At 38.7% G+C, this 22762-nt stretch overlaps 2 protein-coding genes across 4 annotated transcripts; both read right to left on the bottom strand.

Moving 5' to 3' along the window:
• Positions 1-235: 235 nt before the first annotated feature.
• Positions 236-13494, bottom strand: mtbp (MDM2 binding protein). Of its 2 annotated transcripts, none has more exons than XM_085918153.1 (23): positions 13319-13494; positions 12978-13061; positions 12832-12905; positions 12466-12614; positions 12336-12394; positions 12055-12199; positions 11768-11882; positions 10507-10614; positions 8843-8937; positions 8254-8320; positions 8039-8156; positions 7514-7693; positions 6319-6429; positions 4915-5055; positions 4242-4332; positions 4002-4154; positions 3653-3748; positions 3276-3536; positions 3043-3200; positions 2461-2573; positions 1303-1416; positions 688-753; positions 236-604 (listed from the first exon to the last, which is right to left on the bottom strand). In XM_085918153.1, the coding sequence occupies exons 1-23, from the start codon at positions 13383-13385 to the stop codon at positions 563-565; spliced, it is 2607 nt and encodes an 868-aa protein (XP_085774279.1). In that variant the 5' UTR covers positions 13386-13494; the 3' UTR covers positions 236-562. The 2 variants fall into 2 exon arrangements, with proteins under 2 accessions (XP_085774279.1, XP_085774280.1); XM_085918154.1 differs by having other exon boundaries at positions 4002-4133.
• Positions 13495-13745: 251 nt separating this feature from the next.
• Positions 13746-22441, bottom strand: zfat (zinc finger and AT hook domain containing). 2 transcript variants are annotated; one of them, XM_085919166.1, is made up of 25 exons: positions 22339-22441; positions 22232-22262; positions 20880-21029; positions 20572-20721; positions 20357-20488; positions 20081-20188; positions 19868-20005; positions 19727-19800; positions 19523-19611; positions 19302-19370; positions 18847-18995; positions 18645-18736; positions 18225-18373; positions 17327-18143; positions 17090-17207; positions 16316-16548; positions 16056-16137; positions 15770-15883; positions 15506-15679; positions 15283-15371; positions 14928-15066; positions 14686-14789; positions 14386-14473; positions 14209-14315; positions 13746-14126 (listed from the first exon to the last, which is right to left on the bottom strand). In XM_085919166.1, exons 2-25 carry the CDS (start codon positions 22248-22250, stop codon positions 13938-13940), a joined length of 3573 nt encoding a protein of 1190 aa, XP_085775292.1. In that variant the 5' UTR covers positions 22251-22262; positions 22339-22441; the 3' UTR covers positions 13746-13937. The 2 variants fall into 2 exon arrangements, with proteins under 2 accessions (XP_085775292.1, XP_085775291.1); XM_085919165.1 differs by having other exon boundaries at positions 22232-22441.
• Between the last annotated feature and the right edge of the window lie 321 nt (positions 22442-22762).

Genomic DNA, 22762 nt, shown 5'->3' with positions numbered 1-22762 from the left:
CAGTGACCGATTGTGACGATTATGAATTAGAGTTGGTGGTTCATAAGGTAATTAATCTCATCTTTGTATGGTTCACAATAGTTATACATGATTACAAAACTAAATACAAGTGACGTGTTAAACATGGAACACCTGCACAGGACACGAGTGGCTGAGGGAGCTGATTGATAGACACAAGGGACCGTGCTGACGAGCGCAGGAAGAAAAAAGAGCTCAGCGTGTTTAGTTACGCCATACTTACTGATTTTTATTTGAATCTGTTGTTTATGGAGTACAAGTATTGTTCAGCACTATTTACAATAATTATTTTTAATTGATATTATTGAGTGGTTGCATACAGGAATACAACAGGATATTAATTAAAAACACATTTATTATCTACATAAAGTAAAACAGATCAATTTAAAACATTTACAATAAAAAAAAACATGACTATTTAAAACAAATGATTCACTTAAAGAGCAAATTAAAAGTGACTTAAAATAATTTCCAACAAACTGGTAAAAATGCCTAGGTAAAACATGGACATATTAAAATAGGACTCAATAAGCTTTTGTTAAAATCATGATTTCTTTAAAGTCTTCTCCAGCACCCAGTCAATAACCTATAATAACACAACATATGAGTTGAGGAGTATTTTAATGAGTTAATGTGTGGAAAGGGAATACTGATGCATGTTGGTCTTACCTGTTTAGCATTGCTGCCAGCTGCCTTTTTCATCTCATCATGGAGACCTCGAGATGTCTTCAGATCCTGACAACAAACAGTTTCACTCTTTCTTTTTAATCAAGCTAAGTGAAAATTTGAAGTCAAAGCTCAAATGTTTCTTCTAAAACATACAAAGACTCTAATAAGTACAAAATGTGTTTGTTTTTTCAAAGCTGTTTTAAATTCAATATTCTGAAAGATTCAAAAAACTCGGTGTGGTTAATTTCGTAATTAGTCTATGATGTAACTGTGGGGCGAAGGAACAGAAAGTCTTGCTCACAGGATGTTTTTCAAAATGAGGCAGACAACCAATAATCTACTTGGTTGTTTAATTTCACACTGTTTGTCTCGAAACAAAAAAAAAAAAATCAACTTTCCATTTTGTGTGCGCCTTTAAAATGGGAGCACAAAATAAATAAGGAATATATATTTGGAAGAAAAGCAAGGGAGGTTCAGTCATTTATTTGTCGCACACATTGGTAACAAAACAACGACATATGGTGGACACTACATTCGTGGCGGGAGGGAGCCAAAGCACTAAAAGAGAGTTCAGAGTGAACGAGTGGACAGTGCTGAGTGTGTGTGGGCACCAACCTTGAGAAAGAATTTGGAGATATCAAACAGTCTCTTGCTGCAAGCCTCAAAGCATTTATGCTCGGCACTGATTCCGTTCTTTTTGAGCGTTTTAACAACTACCTCCTGCAGCATCTGAGGGCAACAGAGGACACGCACATTTTCATGGACACAATACTAAAACCTTAAATCTACTCGTTAATTCCCTTATCGGCATACGTCAACTTGGTTCAAAGAAACTCATTTTAGCAAGGCTTCCTTCTTAAAGAATGGATGTCAAAACGTCATGACTCTTGAAAAGGATGGCCTTCCACAGAAGTGTCTTTAAAATGATTGCGGGGGCTCTCAGGTAAAGGGCGCACTGTTTCACTGAAAGAGTTGACAGCACACATTCAAAAATAGATGGAGCCACCTTCACTCTTTGGTCAGCAACTGATCTGAATAAACATAATAAATTACACTGGGGGGGGGATCATCGGTGCCTTTCCGTTCCACAAAGGAGACTCTTTTTAATCTCTGTGCTGAATTAACTGCTGTCGTTATTCTTGAATTGCGACAACTGGTTTTGTACACGTGCGGACGCCTACACATTTGTATTGCTGACTGCACACATCTTCCTGTTAGCATAATGTCCACAGATCAGAAAACATCAAGGTCGGGATTCAGCCGGCGACGTGCGCGCAGGTAATAGTGAGTGTGTGGTCATGCATTGTTTCCGTGTGAATGTGTGTGCAGGCTGTAAATAATCAGCAAGCACAGCAAGAGATAACATGTTAAACATGCATCATTTATCTTTGCTAAATCTATTATAGTTATACGATTCTCATTTGTTGGATGGTCATTAGGTGAATTTGTTGTCGGCCTCCGGTTTAGGGGTTTGTGTGCGTGCGTGTGTGTTAGTAAGTGGTACACTTGATTTAAGGCTTTTATTCATCAGTTTTCAGGGGGTCTGCATAATGTTTTCATTTTAAAATGGCTCTTACAATGAATTTCCGACACACAATGTGTTATAGTATTTATAAATCTGTTGATGCTGTTTTTCTTTTGTGTACAGATTTTAAAAGCAACATTTTCAAAAGAAAATGACTCAAAAAGTGTTAGGTAACGATAATAACGTAGAATGTAATGAAACTAAATTGCATTCACGTCTTATGAAAATACACACACACACACACTTACCCTATTGTGTTTCTGGGAACGCGATTCCTTGGCATTCTTATCGTCCTTCAGTTTGTGATCAGTCTTCTGCTCCAGGGCTTTAAGTTTGTCGGCTGAAGATTGCTTCAGTAAACCTAAGAATAAACCAAGGCAAACCATAAAGTAATACATTAAAGGTAGTTACAATAGCAAGCCTTGACTTAACAATGCCCCAACTACAAGTAATTCAAGTTACGAGTCGGCGCTTGATCGTTTTTTTGCTCGGAGTTGCAGGACAAAATTTAAGGTACAAGCCAGCTTTTAATAAACTGCCACTCAGGTCACCATCCCAATATACCACATTCAACCTGCCAATACCGTAACACCACTTCAGTACTTACAGTAATGTAAATACCAGTACAGATTTTCTTTTACTTGAAATTGTCTTTTATTATTCTTTATTATGAGCTATTTCGCTTCATCAAAAGCATGTAACCAAAATTATGTCGGTTTCCATGTGGGCTGGACCAGAATAGCATTTCAATTTATTCTCAGGATAAATCCCCCCCCAAAAAAAGTTACGAGCTCTGACATTTTTGGCCGGTTCGGTTGATTTGACTATACCAGATGATGTTCTTGAAGCAGAAGAGGACGAGGGAGTGGAAGAGGAGACAGAGTGCGATCTGCTGGGCTGTTGCCGTAGCGACTTGATGGTAAGCTGAGTCCCATTACTGCCATTGCTCTGAGAACAAACCAAGTCGCTGCTCTCTGACTTGGCCTGCCTGTATCATTCATTGAAACAGTCAAACACTAAAATGATTCCACCAACTCATGCATGAATCCATGCCTCCACCTACCTCTTGCGGGGATAACCCCCAACATCAGTGTCCCAGGACCTGCGTTTGAGTCGGGCTACATCAGCGTTCTGCAGAGTCTCCCCATCGGGTACACTTCCCGGTTCTGACATCACCGCGGGAGAGGGGGCGGGGCTGTTGGCAAACGGTAGGACACACGGCTCCCTGGAGCAAGTGGTTTGCGTCTCGTAGCGAATGAGACGGGACTGGAGCCGCACAAAAGCCTTATCTCGCTTCAAAGAGCTCTGGTTATCCAGGCAGAAGCTATATAAAACCAAAGATAGGAAGCCAGCAGATTGTTAAATCATTAAAAAAAAAAAAAAAAGTGCAATGAAAAGAATCCAATCACCACGAAGGAATTTGAGTTGGTAGATACATACTCTATTCCATGGTAATGGGAGGTCGTGGCCTTTTTAAAGGACATCTCACTGAGACTCCCGGGACACAAGTCTGGCGACAACTGGAACACATTATGTCTGAAGAAAAGTAGCACAGAGAATAAAGTAGAATGAGATGGTCTGTCATGTTCAATGAATCATGTTTCTCTCCAAATGGTATTCCAACAAAAGGTCACGCAGGTAGACTAATGATCAAAATAAAATCCTCACCTTGAACTGCAGTACACAGGAATTTTTTAAAATCCTGTTTTCCTTTTGTCTCCAACGCAAATGCCAGTCGACATTTTCAGAAAATGTTGTAAGCAGCGCTCATTCAAATGACTTGTCTTACCCTCTAGTAAGAGCCAGAAGTTGCAGCTCACTGGTGGGCTTGCCATCCAGAGTGAAGTGTTTTAAAAGTTCTTTAGCATCCAGTGAGGTAGAGGAACCTTTCGGACAGTCTTTAGGACCCAGCAGGCTATCACTGGAGCCGGAACATAACAAACTAAGTCAGAAGCACAACATATAATATTAGTAATTGCAGTCACAATCGTGCAAACAGATCACAGAGATACCACACGGTAATTTTTACCTTCTTCTCTGTCGTCTTTTTTGCACGTTCTCAATATTGTGGAGGACGCTCCTCTCTGGCCATACAGATTGAGCGTGTGACGTTGTTTCTACTGCAATAAAGGAAATAGAACCAACTTGATGTAGCAAGTTCACAGCTCAAATCACATTGTCCCTTAACGTTTGTCATAGATTTGAAGTTGCTGTTATGTTGTCGAGCAATACATTAATCTTCAGATGAGGTCAAGAACAGAACGAAAGTTCGAAAAAGAACCGTACATCTCAGGTAATTTACTACTACCCATTTTGTAACAAGAACAAAAGACCTCTGGTGCAATCATAAACAAACCTACAGGACCTCCTCTATGAGCACACCCTATACGGTAAAATGCACTGTATGATGGATTGCAGCGGTTATTCAAAGTTTTAGCTCGAGCCAGGTCGAGATGCGTAAGCCGTGGTACATTGAATTGCAATCACAGTGCCCAAATGTGTGCACTCCGTTGATGTATAACAACTGCATTTTCTTTGGCTGTGTGATCAAATCTGGCATCTGAAATCAAATACTTCTTACATGGACAGTATTTGTTATCATTGGATAGTCTAGTAATTAAGATATGTGAAGTGCTTGACATGCAAGTATAAATGTATTTTTAAAAGCAGTATCTACCTTCTTGTTATGTAAATATGCTTACCTGGGTGCTTAGTGTCCACGGTGTCAGTAAGAGAAGAGGCTCGGGGAAGCATGGAGTCAGTCATCTTCAAATATTGCTCCCTAGCCAGGCTCAGAATGGCCTTCAAGTCATTGGGTGATATTAAAGAGGATTTTTTCTGTCCTGGACACACAAACAGATCCTTTGACTTTGGTGCACAAGTTCTCATTTGTAGTCATGTACCAAGGACAATAAATAGAAATCGGATGTATTATTATTGTTATTATTAAATTATTAAAGTAATAAGCAAAAAGTACTGTGTTGGAAAATAAAACATCAGAAATACTTTACCTCCCAGGCTCATTCAATGCAGTGCTATTGTGTACTGCTTATCATAAAAGCAATTTTTTTTTTCACGATAACACAAGAAAGTAACAGAAGCTGACGTTCTATTCCTATTTTTCTTCTTAAATTACACAACTAGACAGGCATCCTCCTCAATTTAATGTTAAATCATTGAATATATTGCAATTTCCAATTAGCCCTGTGGTATATAACCTCCTCACAGTTTTGTCAAAGTGCAGCCAGACTTTGTTTCCTCAAGGTTGAAGAACTTCATTTTCTTTTATCTTGCTATACTCCACTGTAGCTTCACTGTCTTTGTCTGTCGGTAAATTAATGATATTGCGAATCATTCCATGCACTAGCAAGTGCCTGAAGTAAAAATAAGAAAATTTGAAAAAACAATAGAATGTGTTGGACCCATTTTACTAAGAAGCAAACAAATAATAATGTTTTTGTTTTTTGAGACTGAGCCTCACTCAGTATAATTTATACTGACATTACAGGATTATAACATTTTAGTTTATCTTGTTAATCTACCTTAGTGGGGCAAAGTAGTAGAAAATCAAATTACTACATCCATAATAAGCAAATTAATACAATACACATTATATTTGTTCATCATATTTCCAGGCTTTATCTTCTGCATCTATAATATGGAAATTTACCCCTCAAGTAGGTATAGTGATATTTTTCCATTTAAAATAAAACATACAGTAATATCTTTGAAGCATGTATCCTATGAGTTTATTTTTCATTTTGTTTCTTTTATTATTGGTGTGATAATATCGATAATGGCAATAATTAGTCGGGATGATGATGAAATGTTCACGTTGTTTCTTCTTCTTAGCTATAAAACACTTAAGCGGGATTTGAGGTCAAACGAATGATAAAAATGTTCATTCAAGCACACGAGGGCACCACCATTCTTTTATATACTAAATCTGTGATTCCAAGTATGATGAAAATATTTTTGGTAAACCATAAAACAAATGGCATGAGCTTTGAGGCTCCGGACGTCCAACTTCTACATTCCATAGCCCTCTAAATCTCTTCATATTCATTTCTTTCCATGTCACCAGCTTTTTTAGAACAAGTACTTACTGGAGTATTCTTTAATCACTAGTGCTTGGACCTCAGCCACCTTCCGCTCTCGCCTCAGAAGACCGTCTCCTTGGAGACAAGGCAGAGAGAGGATGTCGCTTCGAATGCCTCCTAGATGGAGAAAAAATGGTGAATGGAAAATGTGCATTACCAGCCCAGCTGAGAATGTTCTGTGTAGAGCTTCATTCACGGGACATATGCCTTAAACTATATTACATCTTAAGACAATATAGTAACAAGTATAGTAAAAGCCCCAAATTCAGCGGAATAAAAGAAACAAAAATGGCAGTAACCTCCAAAAAGTGTGAAACATGTTTTTTCCACAAGAACCAAAACCATCATGTTGTCATAGAGATGACTTGTAGTGAAAACCCTGCAGACTCACAGCACAAGAGTTGGGGCATATTTTATGGTACTTTACAAATGTCTTCTGAAGGTTGCATAAAATGTTAACAATCGGAGAAACTTTCTTGAATATCATTTGCAGCCTAAGAGCAGACAAGGACATCCATTAAAACGATTGGTCATGCTTATGGAGAAAGTACCGATGCACAAATTATTGTCTACTAGAGCTCAATGATGTGGAAAAAAAAATTGAATTGTGATTCCCATTGCAATTTATTATGCAATTATTTTTCCCATGTTTTTTTTAAACAAACACAATCTATGACTTAATCTGCATAACAATATAAAATTAATGGTTATCTATTTTATTCAATCTTTTTCCCCTAAAGGAGAGATCAAAATCTAACAACTTAATGTTATTTCATACAATTTATTTTTATTTGTAGCTGCAAACATCTTGTTGAAAACCTCACTTAGCATGGCAATTATTTCTCCTTTTTCATTTACGTACTTATTTATTTTGTGCTTTGATTTTGATGCTTTATTCGTTTTTATTTCCAATTATTACATTTTAATTTCGCTCATCTCTTAATGAATCAACTTATTTTTCCACGCACAACCCTGTCATCTTATCCTTTTCAAGACGTGAAGGCAAACAAAACTGCTGGCATTCATTTCACCACAAGTCGCAAACATTGACGTGAACAACTTTGCCCTTTTAAATACTCTTCATGGCTCAAACATGTTTTCCTCACTGTTAAATGAAAGAAAAAATAAATCAAAGTACAAACAATACTCAGTAAATGAGACTACAGAAACACACACACAGCAGTATAATACGATATCGCACCTGATGATGGCAGCAGCTTCTGTTCCGACAGCCCTGAGAATGTCGCCATGGCGGGCACACCATTAATTTGACTGTCAGAGTGCAAGACCCTGACCGTGCAGACTCCATCCTCGATATTGTCTGAGCCCTGGACCAACAGGAAGTAGTGAGCACTCTCTCCCTTAACCTCGATGTCAGGTGCTGCAAGATGAAATGTTAGTGTTAGTCATAACAAAGATATTCTTCTGCTTAAAGCTATATAGATAAAACTTGCTAATGCACTACAATACAAAACCCAAAATTTCAACCCTATTTTTTTTCCCCATATCATTTCTTCTGCAGTTTCATTTTCATAAAAATACAATCAAGTTGTATCAGTCATATCTTTAATATAGCTTTCGGATTTTTCCAACAATGTTTTCGACTTGCGAGTCTGTCTCTTCCACGGAAGGCTTTATCATCTGTGACAATGTCGCTCCAGTTACCAATTTATTTCCTATACGCAAGATATGACTTGTCATTTAATGAGGTAATGAAAGAACTGACTGGGCAAGGACTTGGGTCTTTTGGCTAGAGATTCTCTCCAGCGCTGGGAGCTGATTTGGCTTGCTGATGGCTGTGCGATGGAAGTGACGACGCAGGAGAGGCTGAATAAAGCCCCGACCTAAGCACATAGAATATATTTGATTCACTCACAATGGCGGACAAAGAAAACAAAGTGTTTAAAGGAAGACAACTGAAGCGTTCAGACTAGTTAATACCTTTCCACGCAATGACTTGAGCTGGTCCAAAAGAAGTTTCGATTTGACTGACTTTCCAGAAAGTGCTCTGTTTTTCTTATTAAGGTGTATAAAATAGAGCAAGGGTGCTGCAGAAGAAGTTGAAATAAATTCAAAACAGGGTTCAAAACGAGTGAGGCCATTTTTTTTTATAACTCGTGCCATAAAAGTATCACTACTGAATGTTTTTTTTAGCAACTTGTGAGTATATTTTGTCAATTACAAGGACATTTCAATCTTGTGATAAGGAATGAGAAATGTTATGATGATGTTGAGGGGGTGGTGGCAGCATGCCGGTGTTTTGCAAGTTCAGTCATTGCTCTAGGGGCTACGGTAAAAGCTTTTTTTTTTTTTTAGCCTGGAGGTAGCAGTTTGCAGGCTCTTTAATGCTTTCCTACTTTTTAAAAGCGTCCTCCATTTGCATTCCTATCTGTACGGTTTGCATCTAAAACTGAGTGTAAGTTATTACAGGTCCTCAAATTTGCATTGCTACATTAGAGCTCTGAACGCCTGTGGGGTCCTCGAGGTCTGACTGATGGCATGGAAGCACAAACTTCAGAAGTGAGGATACAGCTCAAAGTGTGTGTTGGACATCAGGAAGCATGGCAGGTCTGACAAAGTAATCAGATGAAGCAGGTCTAAAACTGGTGCGTAGTAATGAAAGACCTGCAAACAGGAAGAAAAGGAATGACATCTCTCAGACACTCTTTCGATTGAGGAATGTTCAATACCAATTTGCCAAGATAGCTGATGAGATTCTTCCAATGTGACCGATTGTAATGACAGACAAATTGTTATATATTGTCTCGTAATTGTATTTCTTGGGAGGCTTTGAGTGGGCAGCTAATTTTCACAGTTTGGGATTTTTTATTTCCTGCAGCACAATGGTTTTCATTTAAATCAGATCAAATTGAATGATACACAATTCAGTTTGAAACAAGTACCTTCATTGCAATTATCTGTGGCGAATGAAAGCCCACGTTACCAACTGGTGTTTATTTTCAGTCCTGTAATATAGTGAGTGTTCTTTCTAAAAAGTCACTCACACTGCTGACAAAGGTCAAGTCTGCAATCTGGCTTCGCGTTGGTGTGCCAATCCAATTATTCAAACAATCCACTGAACATCTTTAGTGCAAAATGTTTGTGTGGTTGCCTTCTCATTTTGCAAAAAAACCTTTTGTTTATTTTTATTTCTCCACTAAGCTGTAGCAAACATTTCTCCTGTTTTTAATGTTTGTACTTTTACCATTATAATGAACTTATTTATAACTATTACGCATTAGGGTGAAACATCCTTGTTTTACATTCACCATTGTACCCTTTGAAATTGCTTGCCTCATTAAGCTAATGTATTGGTTGATGGTGAGTGTGATGATGTGATCGCTCATCACTGCTATTCAAATTAAAACTGTTCTCATGTAGACAGTGACTTAAGTCTTTGAAAGAATAGATGTATTTGTTATGTTTCATTAGATCAACCTGTCTGGATTTTTTTTTTCTCCCAGAGTGTGGCCACCTTCCTGTTGTCAAGCACAGTGGTGAGTGAAAATTCAAGACCGTGATGGAGCATAGTTTGTACAAGAGTGCTGGGACACTTTTGCTATCCTTCAGTGTTTTTTATTTTTTATTTTTTATTTTATTGTGCGCCAAGACGATCCCCACCATATGCCTTTCCTTCTCGCTAATACAGGCACACCCACACGCGGAGCGGAGTCTTTTCTGTGTATTATGGACCCCATACTAACCATAACCTTGCGTACACCCCCTTTGGCTTTTATTGTTATGGTTATTAATCTACATCAGAAAGCTCATTATAATGCAGAGCTTTAGCAACTGTTATTAAGGACCTTGTCTCACACTGAGTGTTCTCTCTAAATAAATTCACAGTGTGCACTACGCACCTTTTAAACAAACACCGGGGGTCTGCGCCACAAATTCACGCACCACTATCATTACTTGCTTGCACAGTGACATGTCCTGGCTTTATTACAGGGCAAAAAAGCAGCAGTGATGTCATCCATCTTAAAAATCAAGATACAAAGTGAGTCTAATCCTGAACATTTTCCAGGACATCATGCACAAGGATGAGAGGTTCTCCACTTCCAGATACCCCCAAAAATATGTTTTTTATTTATCTTTAAGATTGTAGTGAGAAATCTCTTTTTTTACTTTAAACGTTCCTCTGCATATAATGTCCACAGCAAGAATAAACAAAGCTTGAGTAGAAGAAATCACCTCAGAGTGTAGTTTGTGGTCTGCAGTAAAGCATGGCTCTTCCATGAGATTGGATCTATATACTGGAGCGTGCAAAGAAAAGCCATTGAAACGAAGCTCTGACACATTCTGGAAAAAAACAAAAAATAATAAAAAGAGAAAATATCAGCTGAGGCAACAGGTGATGAACTCATATGTGGGCTCTCAAGCTGAACTAGGGACGGACAGTTTAAATGCCAAACTGTCTTGGTGTAATGGAAGTAATATTGCATTGCCACATACTGGACTGACCCTTCGTATAAATTGGTGAAAAAATATTACAAAATTGTGAAATAGGAGGTTTCAGCCAGAGCTTGCTGACATTGTGGACAATGACAGGGTGAACGTAATATAGTTTGTTGTCAATGTAATATGGCGGAAATATCTTTGAATGCAAATTCAACAACTGACTGTTGTTCTGGTGCTGGAGAAACACAACACACATTCGCACACGGTTCAGTACAAGCCCCGTTTGCGATTTTTCCCTCCTCTGGGAATTCATTCATGCTCTCCTGCTGAGCAGCTTTCACCAACTGCCAGCCTAAGCCTGCTACATCTCCAAGCAGCAGCTTATTGCAAAAGGTCAATGTGTTTGCTGTATTCATTTGTGATTTAAGATGTAATTTCTGAGTGTATGTAAATTGTTTTCTCAATTATTGAGGTGATCTACACGATCAGTTTGAGAATACATCACACACTGCTATTCTCCAATATGGATATCATAATGAAATGGAGGAGTTAAAGTGTGACACATCACAGAGACACTCAGTTTGAATTAATTACACCACATATTGTAATTTTCAAGCTTTCTTTTCATCCTAAACAACCCCCCCATAAAAATGAGGCTTCCTGCTGCATTACACCAGCAGGTGTATTTTTTTCAAGATCTGCCATGAAGCAATTTTTTTGCCAGTGAGTTGAAAAAAAATGCAACTTCCCTTCATATAGTTATTATTCCACCAAAAAAACAAACAAATACATGGACACACACTGCATGCAAACACATCTGATAATACTCGGATGATTTACCACAATATCACACTTTTTTGCTTTGCAGCATTGTCTGTGATTACTAGAGAGCAATAATATGAGTCATTTTAGAAACAAAAAAAAAAGATTTTCAGCATGTTAATCAAACCTCGGGGCCAAATAATGGTGAGGGTAAGAAAAACACATTCGTGCAAAAACTGCAAAGTGCAAATGTAAACAAATATAACCATAACACACATGCCTCCAGCATTACCTTCTTCTCTCTGATCATCATGCCTCCTCTCCAAAGTTCACTTGCATTGATACAGCTGGTTAACTCATTGGACTCCAATAGACCAGCATTCAGGTAAGATGCAGTTTTTTGCCACCTGAGACAAAGATCATGTGATCAACATGTACTTTATCCCATAAGATCAAATATTAAGTTCAAGAGAAGATGAAATCAACCAAAATACACAAGTAAAAATCCTGCCTGTCACCCGCTCATAATATGCCTCTAACGCCCTCTAGCGGCACAGAGACAGTAACACATATTCTCACCCTGCAGCATAATGACTGACGACAGTGATCTTGGCAGAGTGCCAGCAGCTCATGTGTCGAAGGGCCCCCAGTTGTGGAAGTAGGATTTTTAATGCAGGACACTCCTCAGCACACCCAAACACCAGTACATCTAATAATGCTTTACCTGAGGGGATGGGTCATGCAGAGGAAAAAAAAAAAATAAACAAATGTACAGTACGGTTTTGACAGTATTAAGGGATGTAGAAAACACAAAAGCACAGAATGAAATAAATGATTTAATATGGATTGGTTAACTGTACCTGGAGGTGGAAGTTTGTCTGCCAATGCATGCAATCCTTCTGCAGCCTCCTCGACCAACCTATTAAATAAAAAATAATAAATTTTCTTTCTAATCCTGGCACATATTGGCTGTGTGAAGTGAAATCTCACTCTGTTAGCGTTGCTTCATCGCACTTTTGAACAGATCCCTCCTGAAGACATAGGGAACTGATGCACAGTTCCAAAGTTGTTTGCTTCTCCTCTTCACTGTTCGCTCTCTGTTGGACTGCCTCCACCTCTTCCCAATCTGAGCTGCAAAACTGCAATGCATTTAAGCACACGTTTATTTTCACCTTCCATTTAATAAAGAATTGCATTCATTGTGATTAACTTCTTTAGGTTAATTTCATGTATGAATTTGCTCATTGTGTATCTTAACCACCATTTCGTTAGGTTTTCTTTTTGTGCACTGGAATTTCTTGCATCACAAAATATAACAAGCACAAACTGTGTGTTTTTAAAATCCCAAATTTTTACCAGCATTTCTCCATGGCAAGCCTGAACAGCAAAGTACCACTTCTGGACTGAAGGTCTTCCACTGAGAGAACACGCTAAAATGGGGAGGAAGTCTATTGTTAACAAAATATGATAATAAAACGTAATGGTTTGATGGCTGAGCGCACCTGGGAGCACAGAGATTCCTCTGGCTGATTCTTGAGAGGAAAATACCACAATTTGCTCATAAATCTGCTTCACTTGAGCCAGACCTGTGCAAGACAGCATTGGGTGTTAACTTATTCTATTACTGTTCTGTTGCTTATTACTGTATTGACAACATGCACAATAGGCAGCCACATTAAATACACTTGTGCAATCAAATACAATAAAGCTCTACACGTATTTCCACTTATTTATGCAAAATCTTGAAGTGGATGTGCAGGAATAAACAAACCGTTTGTACCTTCTTGAAAAAGTTTAGTAAACGCTGATAGATCGGTAATTCACAAAAAGGGAAAAAACTTACATTTGCACTCCTCTGTTTCGTTGTTATCCGCCTGACAGATGGATATAACCAACACATATCTGTCCATTTCCTGTTAACTTGCGATCAATAACATAAACCCCCAGTTGTTTTTTTTTACGATTGTTTGCAACAACGCCTGTCAAATTTCCCACCAGGTACTCTTCTTCTGCTTTGAGATTGTGAGGAAGCCTTTGCACGATCGCTACCTACTGGACATAAATATTATTGGCTAAACGGTACTGATGCGTGTTTTCATGGTATATTCTATTTTGAAGAAAATAAAATTGAAAGCCTTCATGAAATGTCCAGGTAGACAGATAAACTGATGTTTTTTTCCCCTTATAGAGTTAAATACTATTTATCAATACCAATTCCATTTCAATTAGTAAAGAATAGCACTCGGCACGACAACAAGTGTAAGACGGATTTATTTTTTTGCTGTGAAGGTAAAAGGTGTTGTATATAAGTATTGCACATTTCATGATAAATGATTAGTCAGTGTAACAATTCAACATTGATTATTAATATTTTATGTATGTATGTAAGGTAGCCTTTGTATAAAATATTTGACTTGGTTATGTAAATATGTAAATATAATAATTATGAAATTCAAGCAGTACTAATTGATTTCCACAGTCTGTTCCTCTACATAGACAATAAAATGCTGGGTGTTGTCATCTTGAGTGAGGACTGTCAGCCCCTCCAGTTCGTGTCTCTGGTCCACCACCATCACCTGGTCGCCAGAAAAATCGCCATCTGCATTCAAAACCATTAACTGATGGTCGCCGACCTCCTCCTCATCAGCCACCTGCAAATGCCAGCACGCTTCGATGAATCAACATCATATTTTTCAAGCCAAGACTACCTGAGTCACACAGAGAACTGTTTACCTGCTCAACCACAGCAACAGTGCCGGGAGCCATGGTGACCATCGATGTGATGGCGTCATGAGCTTCTGAGCTTAACTCAACAATTTCCTGGACAATATGCTCAGTTCCTGTAAACATATAATCATAAACAATTGTTGAAAGCCATTTGGAAAAAAAGCAACTTTGATTGCAGGGCACCGTTATCTTGTAGGACTGTTACAGATTCTTCTGTCAACTCCACTTCTTGTGCTAAAGGGATACATTGGCTCTCTATCATTTCTTCCACCTGAAAATGAATTCACACACAGAGCACCAACTGCAAATATAACTTGATTGGAAATGTGTCAAAGATAACATTGCTCATGTTGTTTACTTTATTATAGTTACAACTATTAGAAAGAGTCCTCAGTATCACAATGTTCATAAATAAACATATCGGGTTAAATTAGCTCCTCTTGCACTGTAACAACATGAGCATTATTGTGTATATTTGTGTACCTCCCAGATACATTCCGCCTCCTTTGAACCATGCTTCTTCTTCATATGTCGATTTAGTTCCCATTTGGTGCCATAAACAAAAGGGCATTTAGGGCACTTGATGCCTAAACATGGGCATAGATAAAGTTAACACATTTATTCTCTGAAAACAGTTTGTGTGCTATCCAGTGCTCAAATGACACATTTCTTCTGGGACTTAAAAAAAAAAAAAAGTGACTGAAGTCAGATACTTATATTCAAACCTTGTTGTGTAGAATAATCTGTATCTGAGAGACCTTCTCCAACATTTTGATAATCCTGGTCTGGGTGTTTTATATTGTAGTGTCGTTTCAGGGGACCAGATGTGTTGCAGGAGTAGAAACAGTGAGCACATTGAAATGGCTACAAACGAGCAAAAGAGGTTATGAATAAAGAGCAGAAAATTTGTGTTAGGCAGAAATAGACATATCATGGGCAGGTTTTATGTCAGCGGTGCAACATTAAATTGTTTTGATTCTTTTCCAAATACATTTATTTATTTTAGTGTGAATTGACTAAAATATTGTTACACCAGAGCTTTTGTCATCCTTCACAGGGTGGATAATAAATTATTCTGACCTTAAATTTAGCATGCTGCTCCATGTGTCTCACCAAAGTATACTTGAAAACTGAACTGTAGTCGCATTCTGAGCACTTGAATTCTTTCCCTTGATTTAAAAAAAAGAAAAAGGGGGGGGGGGGGTCAATAACGGAGCGCCTCGTTGATCAAACATTCTTGAGAAAACAAGTCAAATAAGAAAGTCTAAATAAATGAAAGAAAACAATGCAAAGTGAAATATACCTTGGCCAGTATGGCTCAGTCTGTGGCTCTTCAATGACGCTTTGGATTTCAGCACTTTACCGCACAGGTCACAGATGTGACATTTTTCCTTGTTATGCCGTTTCATGTGATTTTTCAAGTTACTCTTGCTGCAGCTAGCATAGTTGCATATATTGCAGACAAAAGGTTTCACACCTGGAAATGAAATGAAGCCAAATTTGGAAAAATCTGACTACACGACTAGATTCTTATTGTTCTTTTACAAGTCAATCAGCACAATTTCACCTTGGTGGGCCCAGATGTGCTTCTGAAATTCACTGCTGTTCCTGAGGTAGTAGGCGTCACAGTATGGGCACTTCTCTGCTCGCTTCACCATCTGCCCTTTAACTGGTAATGTATCTGTTCGACACAAAATCAAATACTCCATGCTATGTCCAATCATTAGAATACATCACCAAACAATTTTAGTTACACATTGAACTTTAGCAAGTATTTGACAGCATAGCAGTCGATCTGTTGTCTCGTATATGGGTTAGGCCTCTGTATGTTGATATGTTTCCGTGTATTTTACCAGGGTGGGCTATTTGGATGTGGCGTTTAAGTCGGTGCTCAGGATAGCTTTGATGGCAGGTGGGACACGGTGAGCTCTTCTTCTATCATCAAAGCACAAACAGTGACACAAATTTGAAGACTTCATTTGGATTACATCTCCAAAATACAAATTCAATAGCTCAATGAAAGCTCATTTGTATTCTGTTGTGTCCTTATTTGAACACACCCAAAATGATTCAAATTTACAAAAAAATGAATTCGATCTGAATTTTGATTTACCTCTTGTTGATGAGTCCTCTGATGGGCTTGTAGTTTGTATTTGTCAGGTGTGGTGTATTTACATTCTGGAGTGGAACATGACAGCAGCAAGTCGCTGTGCTTCTGGATCAGGTGGCGCTTTAAAGAGCTTTTGGTGATGGACGAGTAGTTACACTTTGAGCAGTGGTGCAGGTGCTCCTTGGTGTGTGTTCGTATGTGGGCATTATAGTGGACCTTGTACCAGAACAGTTTCCCTATGGGGAACACAAAAGCAATTGAATACATTTTTGGAGATGACCATAAGACATCAGAAGTTTTCTAATGACATTTTTTGGTTGACCAATTAAAAGTATTTTGTCAATCAATGAATCGTTTTTTTTGTTAATTGCAACCCTATATAGAAAATTATGATTTGTTTACCGGTTTGGTCCGTAACATGTCATAAAATGGTGATTATTGTTTTCTAAAGTAAAAGCAGAGATTTGTAAATGTTTCTTATTTTGATTCAACACAATAGCAATCAGTTTGTCGAGAGGCTGAAATTCTGAGGGTTTCGACAACAAGTAATTAATTTGATAATCAATTAGTTGCCGATGAATCGATTTATTATAGATCCTAGTTTAATAAGAAAAATTGTGGTGGTAATCCAAATTAATTCTGAAAAAGAACAATAACAGTTGTCAATCTGAATGGCACCTTATCGTGATTAACCGTGGTTGAAGTAGAATTTCTGCTATTTGCTCTCAACAAGATCTTTATACAATTGTGCAAAGCAGGTCGTTCCCCTCATCTCACCACAATATTGACACTCCAGTTTGCCATACATTTTCCTGATCTGATGGAAAGTCTCCATATCGAGAGGAGTCTTCGGAATTGATAACAACACCTGCTGGAATGCACTTAGTTGGAAGTCCTGTAAGATAGAAGATAAGTGGATCACACTCATTATATATATTATATCAAGTTTAACTATCACGTAGACAATAGTGTGCCACAAAAAGAGCTAAGAAATAGAAGCTCAAAATGGCTCACTTTTTCTGATTGTGTCGTTTGGATGTTTTCTTCTGAAGGCAAATGAGTGTGTTGGGTAGGATTGGGCACTTGAGTGTTTACAGCACACAAGTTTGGATTCATGCTCCCATCTTTTGAGGAAGGAGTTTGCCCTTGCTTATTTGTATCTGCAGAGTTACATGTGTGTTTTGTTTTTGAGGACTCAACACACGCATCCATCTGTGTCTCAGCGACAGTTTTGGTTTCCAGATTTGGACTACATCCTTCACTTGTCCTCTCAGCTTCCACATTTTCACCCTGAATTTTAATGTCCTCCTTTTCTTGCTGCGCATCTTCCGGTGCAGCTGCTTTTTGTGACTCGCTTTCACCATCCTTGAAATCTTCGACATCTTTGCCGGCTCTCATCACCTCTTCTCTGCTCTCGACTCCCGCTTCTGTGCTTCCTTCCGTGTTTAAACATCCCTCCTTGCCCTTTCTTTCTTCAACTACCGACAAAACCTCTCCGCCATTCATCAAGTAGAAGCTGTTTTTAATACATTCGGTGAATGCCTGCTCTTGCTCCAGCTCAGGGTGATCCTCTGTGAGGTGACTCTTGAGTCTTTGACTGCTGACAAACTTCTTCTCGCACGCCACACACACGTACAAGAAGAGATGCTTTCTGACGTGAGCGGCCAGGCTGGCCAGGCTGGTTCTGGCGTGGTCACAGAGCAAGCAGGAGAAAGGCCGTTGAGGCCCGTGGACCAGTAAGTGGCGGTCGCGCTCCATCTGGTTCTTAAAGCAGCGGCTGCAAGTAGGACAGTGGTAGAGGAGTTGTCGGACACCCTGGCGAGTCTTCAGCCTGGAAAAGCAGATTAAGATAGCCGTGGATTTCGTTCATAAATGACAGGATGCAAAATATTTTACATGGTGTTTCGAAAACCTCAGTTGTTGGTAGCTCTTGTGGATGAGCGGGTCCTTCAGATCGTGACTTTTTTCTATATGTTTGATCAAGTTCTTTAGATCAGAGTACTTCTTTTGACAGAAGCTGCAATGCTGCTTCACTTTCAAATGAACTCGTTCAATGTGGACCTAGAGCACAAACGAACAGCAGAGTCATCATTTAAAGTCGATTATCTGGCCCCCTCTAACTCCACCAGTGACCACGACACTTTATGGAGCTAATTAAAAATGTGCCGACTGTAACCATAACAATTGATCTCATGAACGCTCTGTGAGGCCAATATGCCAACCACTATTCCTGCTGACTTTTTAAAATAAAACACGTGCACAAAAACGCACATAAAAAAAAGACTTCAGTCAGAACTGCAGTACAGTATGAGCACAAAAGTTAAAACCAGACCTTGAGGTGTCCTGGGTTGAGGCATTTGAAGGGACACTGTTGACAACTGAACTTTTCGCCAGTGTGCTTCCTTAAGTGAACATTCAGGTTGGCTTAAGACAAAAAAAGAGAGGGGGGTGGGGGTAGTTTACTCGATAAAAAATAGGAATTGATTAAATTAATGTTTTTCTAGTCTAAATTCGCCAGAGAAAAGTTAATTTACCTTTGATGGCAGATGCATAGTCACAGTGTGGACACTTGTATGGTTTTTCTTGGGTGTGCGTCCTGAGGTGGGACATCAGCGAGTGTCGAAACTTAAAGATTTTATTGCAGACTTCGCAGCCAAAGACCTTCAGCTGACTTGGAAGTAAACTGAGGAGGGAAAAACTTGTATTACCATGTTGCCCAATGTTGTGTCAAATGAGGAACTGATTTTTCTGCTGCTATTTCTCTTTTCTTAATCTATTTACGAGAGTAATCTTGTTGACAACAATAGATAGTGTGAACTTTACATGGACAAAAGTATTGGGATAGCTATACACGAAACCTGACTTGTGCATAGTGCTGAAGTGATGACCAAATTAATGTTCAAGTGGAATTAAAGCCCAGCGATGATTCATTCAATCATTCGTTTAAGATATAACTGTACATGCAAATAAATATATAGATATACAGTACTTGGGAATATCTTGCTTGATGGAATATTCCTGAAAGCCTTTTGCGGGTGCTGTTTCAATATTGTCAGAACTGCAGTTGGAGTAGAGCAGAAAATAGGCAGAAAATGTCAAATGCTGCATGTTACTTTTTCAAGCATTGAATAAAAAGAGGCAACACCTGACCATTTATCCTATTTAGCATCTTTTTTTCTGGCAGAAATAATCGATTGTACGATTCAGTACCTTGGGTTCTGTTCAGCTTTTACATCTTCAGCACTGGCTGAAGACTGACTTGCAATGTCTGCAGGCTCATTCTGAGGGACTGCTGTATCCTGGACACAATTATTTTCAGGAAAAAAAAAAATATATATATATATATTTGTGTGGCTTGTGGACGGAAACATTCCTTCGTGTGGCGGGAAACAGCTAACTTGCAAACAGACTCACCTGAGACTCATTCAGAATGTTGACGTGCTCCGAATTTGTTAATATGCTCTCTACTGGAATTAATTGGATGACACCTGTGGTATAAAGAGTTTACCAAATTAAAAGTATAGTTTTAGAAATAAAACAGTACCCAAGACTGACCTGGGAGTGACTCATCTGCAGTGAGAAAAATATCAACACTTTTTTTGCTTCCTGTTGCAAGTCCATCTTCTTTGGAGGTGAGACTTTGCCCATCAGGAAGCGTTTGACCTTTCTTGTCGCGCTGAAAATTCCTCATTCCTACACGCAAAGAAGACAAAGTCGTGAATTATAGTGCCTGTAATTTGGAACCTGCTGCTTCTGAAGGTTGTTTACCCTTTCTCCCCTTCATCCATGATTTTTTGGGGGTTTGTTGCTTTTGCTCATTATCTCGTCCTTGAGGGTCCAGATTTTCTGAATCGTCAGGACTTTTGCAAATGCTGTCTGAAACGTAGGCAAATTATATGCCGTGTTAGTTAATACATTTGTTTTAACATTATAAATAACATTATATTTCTCTCCGTGAATGCCTTGGCTAACCACTACTAAATGCATCTTTGACATCTGAAATGATGAAAATGTATCTCATCATATTTAGTTTTATTTCCTTACCAGGGTCCTCGTCCTCGTCTTCATCTTCCTCATACTCTACTTTCAGGCAGATGTGTTTAACAATCTGCCGTCTGTTACTAAACAAACGATGGCAGTCATTGCATTTCAGCCCAGATATTCGGTTGTCATCAGCTAGCAGAGGGATGAAAACACTGGAATTGGCATCCTTTTGAAAGAACTGATCATATTATCCATCTTGCCATTTTGTGCTTTACCCTGTTTGTCGACTTCCTCTTTTGGCTCCTCTTGCCTTTGGACTTTGTTTTCTGAAGGTTGCGTGGAGTCTTCTGTACCATCCCTCCGGTCTATGAGTGCTTTTTTGGTAGTGCCTTTTGGTCGTCCTCGTTTTCGCTTTACTGAACTCTCTGTGCAGAATACATAGAATTAAGATCAAAATTATTCATGGTCAAAAAAACAACAAAAAAAGAGACAATTTTAAATGTTAAATTAGTGTTAATTAGACTGTTAGCTAGCTAGATGTTTACGTCCTGAGTAAGTCCTAATAACATAATCCTGATTTGACCTGCTAAAGGCACTCCTGCAAGGGGCTTCAGTGCAACAATGATGTCCGTATAAGGTTCCTGAAATGGGTGCTTCTGGGTACAATGGTCCAATAGCAGTGAGTGACTGGGAGAGAACTGGTTGCAGAGCCGACACATGAAAACAGAGCCAACTGTGGAGGAAGAAAGAATGAGAAGTTAAGACAGGTACATGTACAATTTACTTTCCATCCATTGATTTTCTAGACCATGGCCCTTATTAGAGTTGCAGTTAGGTTGGAGCCTATCCCAGCAAACTTTGGGCAAGACTCTGGACTGGTCACTGGCCAATTCCAAGGCAAATAATCATCAATCATCAGTTAAGGGTCTTGAGTGACCCAAACATGCATGTTCTTTGAAAAGTGCCTTAGGACCTGAGGAAAACCCAAGTGCAAGGAAATGTACAAGTTTCACACAGGATTGGCTGGATCGTGACTGCTATTTGGTGGAAGTTCTAGACCACCCAGCTTGTGATACACTCCTAGAAATTAATGGAAATGTTTTATTTGTATGTCTTGTACAACTTCACAACAATCAATGCAAGGGTAGTTTACTGAATAGAGCAGGCCTATGCATATTAACATTTCCATTTAGATTTGGATTATTTGCACACATTTTAAAACCTCTTTGCAACTGCAATCATGCCTAAATGAGTCCTCCACGTGAATTGACATTTACTATATATATTCATAAATTAACACCACTGCAGCCATCTAGTATTTGTGTTTAGTGCACGTTCAACTCATTTTATGTCAAAGGACAATTTCCCTCTTGTGCAGTAATTGTTGCTCTCCATTGAAATTATGGGGGCATCATTTGTTTCAGTGACGCTTTTTGTGCTTTTGAAAGACAATTGGGGTTCCTTCATTCATAGTGTGCTTATCATCAGTAGTCAGCGCGCACTTCAAATATCAGATGTTTTTGGTTTTCCTGCAATAGTATATTGAGGCAGTCAACTCCCGTAAACCCTAAGAATCAATGAGACGTCACATAACCCCTCTAGTGCTTTTGCAAAAATCGTAATTGCCATTGAGCCGGTGGAAATATGGGTACGTAGACTCGTTATTATAGTAAAAAGCGAACTCCAATAATCATGGCTATCGTGCGCCATCACACGACGACGGTCACTGTAGCTCAAAACTTGCGAACATTATGAGCTAATATAGCATTAAACGTATGGGGAGAGAAGGGATCGAGCAAGTCGTCCGAAATATTCGTGAGTACTGAAAAAGCTTGCAATAAAAAGCGAGCATTGACGACCACACATTTATGTCGACTCGGCCTAACATTAAGCACCGACTAGCATATTCGACGTAGAGCTAACGTAAATTCATACCTATTGGTTGCCCGTCCATTTTCTTTCGGGTCTTTGAAGAAAATATTTTGCAATTTATTCACTGGCATTAAACAAAAATAAACTGTTTATAATCAATATATACATACTTTAGCGTCTATTATTTTTACTTGGAATATAGTAAATTTCTGACGAATGTGTTAAACATATCCTCCTGCTCAGCGGAAGTGGATTGGGCTTGTTGCTCCTACAACCTATAGCGCCTCCATACTGAAGGAGGACTACACAGCAGTTTGAGTCAAAAACCTCTGCGAGTCAAGAGGTCAACCCCCACACAACCAATGTTTTTGTAACAAATCCCGATATTCAGTTAAGCGTGGGATATCATAAAAATGATGTGAATAAGAAAAAACGTTTTATTTGAGTGGTAAAAATCTTTTATTATATGAATACATATCTATCCGTTCATTCTACTCTAAACTATAAATTAATGCAAGGCTCAATTTGAAATGTTTTAACTACTCCTGCTATAGGTCCTAAATTCTATAGACATTTTTCCAACAGAAGCCGTTT

Source organism: Syngnathus leptorhynchus, chromosome 8 (assembly GCF_054491065.1).
Source record: "Syngnathus leptorhynchus isolate UIUO chromosome 8, UIUO_Slep, whole genome shotgun sequence".
Classification (NCBI taxonomy): Eukaryota; Metazoa; Chordata; class Actinopteri; order Syngnathiformes; family Syngnathidae; genus Syngnathus; species Syngnathus leptorhynchus.
The sequence above is the reverse complement of the archived record's forward strand: the minus strand, read 5'-3'. Positions and strand labels throughout refer to the sequence as shown.

What these genes read in the sequence shown, in the direction of transcription:
- mtbp (XM_085918153.1), bottom strand. Translation starts at nt 13,385, where the DNA reads ATGGACAGATATGTGTTGGTTATATCCATCTGTCAGGCGGATAACAAC. An exon ending in CTTGCCATGGAGAAATGCTG is followed by an intron (nt 12,615 to 12,831) that starts GTAAAAATTTGG and finishes AATGCATTGCAG; the next exon opens with TTTTGCAGCTCAGATTGGGA. An exon ending in AGTGATTAAAGAATACTCCA is followed by an intron (nt 5,056 to 6,318) that starts GTAAGTACTTGT and finishes TTGTGTGTCCAG; the next exon opens with GACAGAAAAAATCCTCTTTA.
- zfat (XM_085919165.1), bottom strand. An exon ending in TCAACCCAGGACACCTCAAG is followed by an intron (nt 18,374 to 18,644) that starts GTCTGGTTTTAA and finishes TTTGTGCTCTAG; the next exon opens with GTCCACATTGAACGAGTTCA. An exon ending in AAACGACACAATCAGAAAAA is followed by an intron (nt 17,208 to 17,326) that starts GTGAGCCATTTT and finishes TCTATCTTACAG; the next exon opens with GACTTCCAACTAAGTGCATT.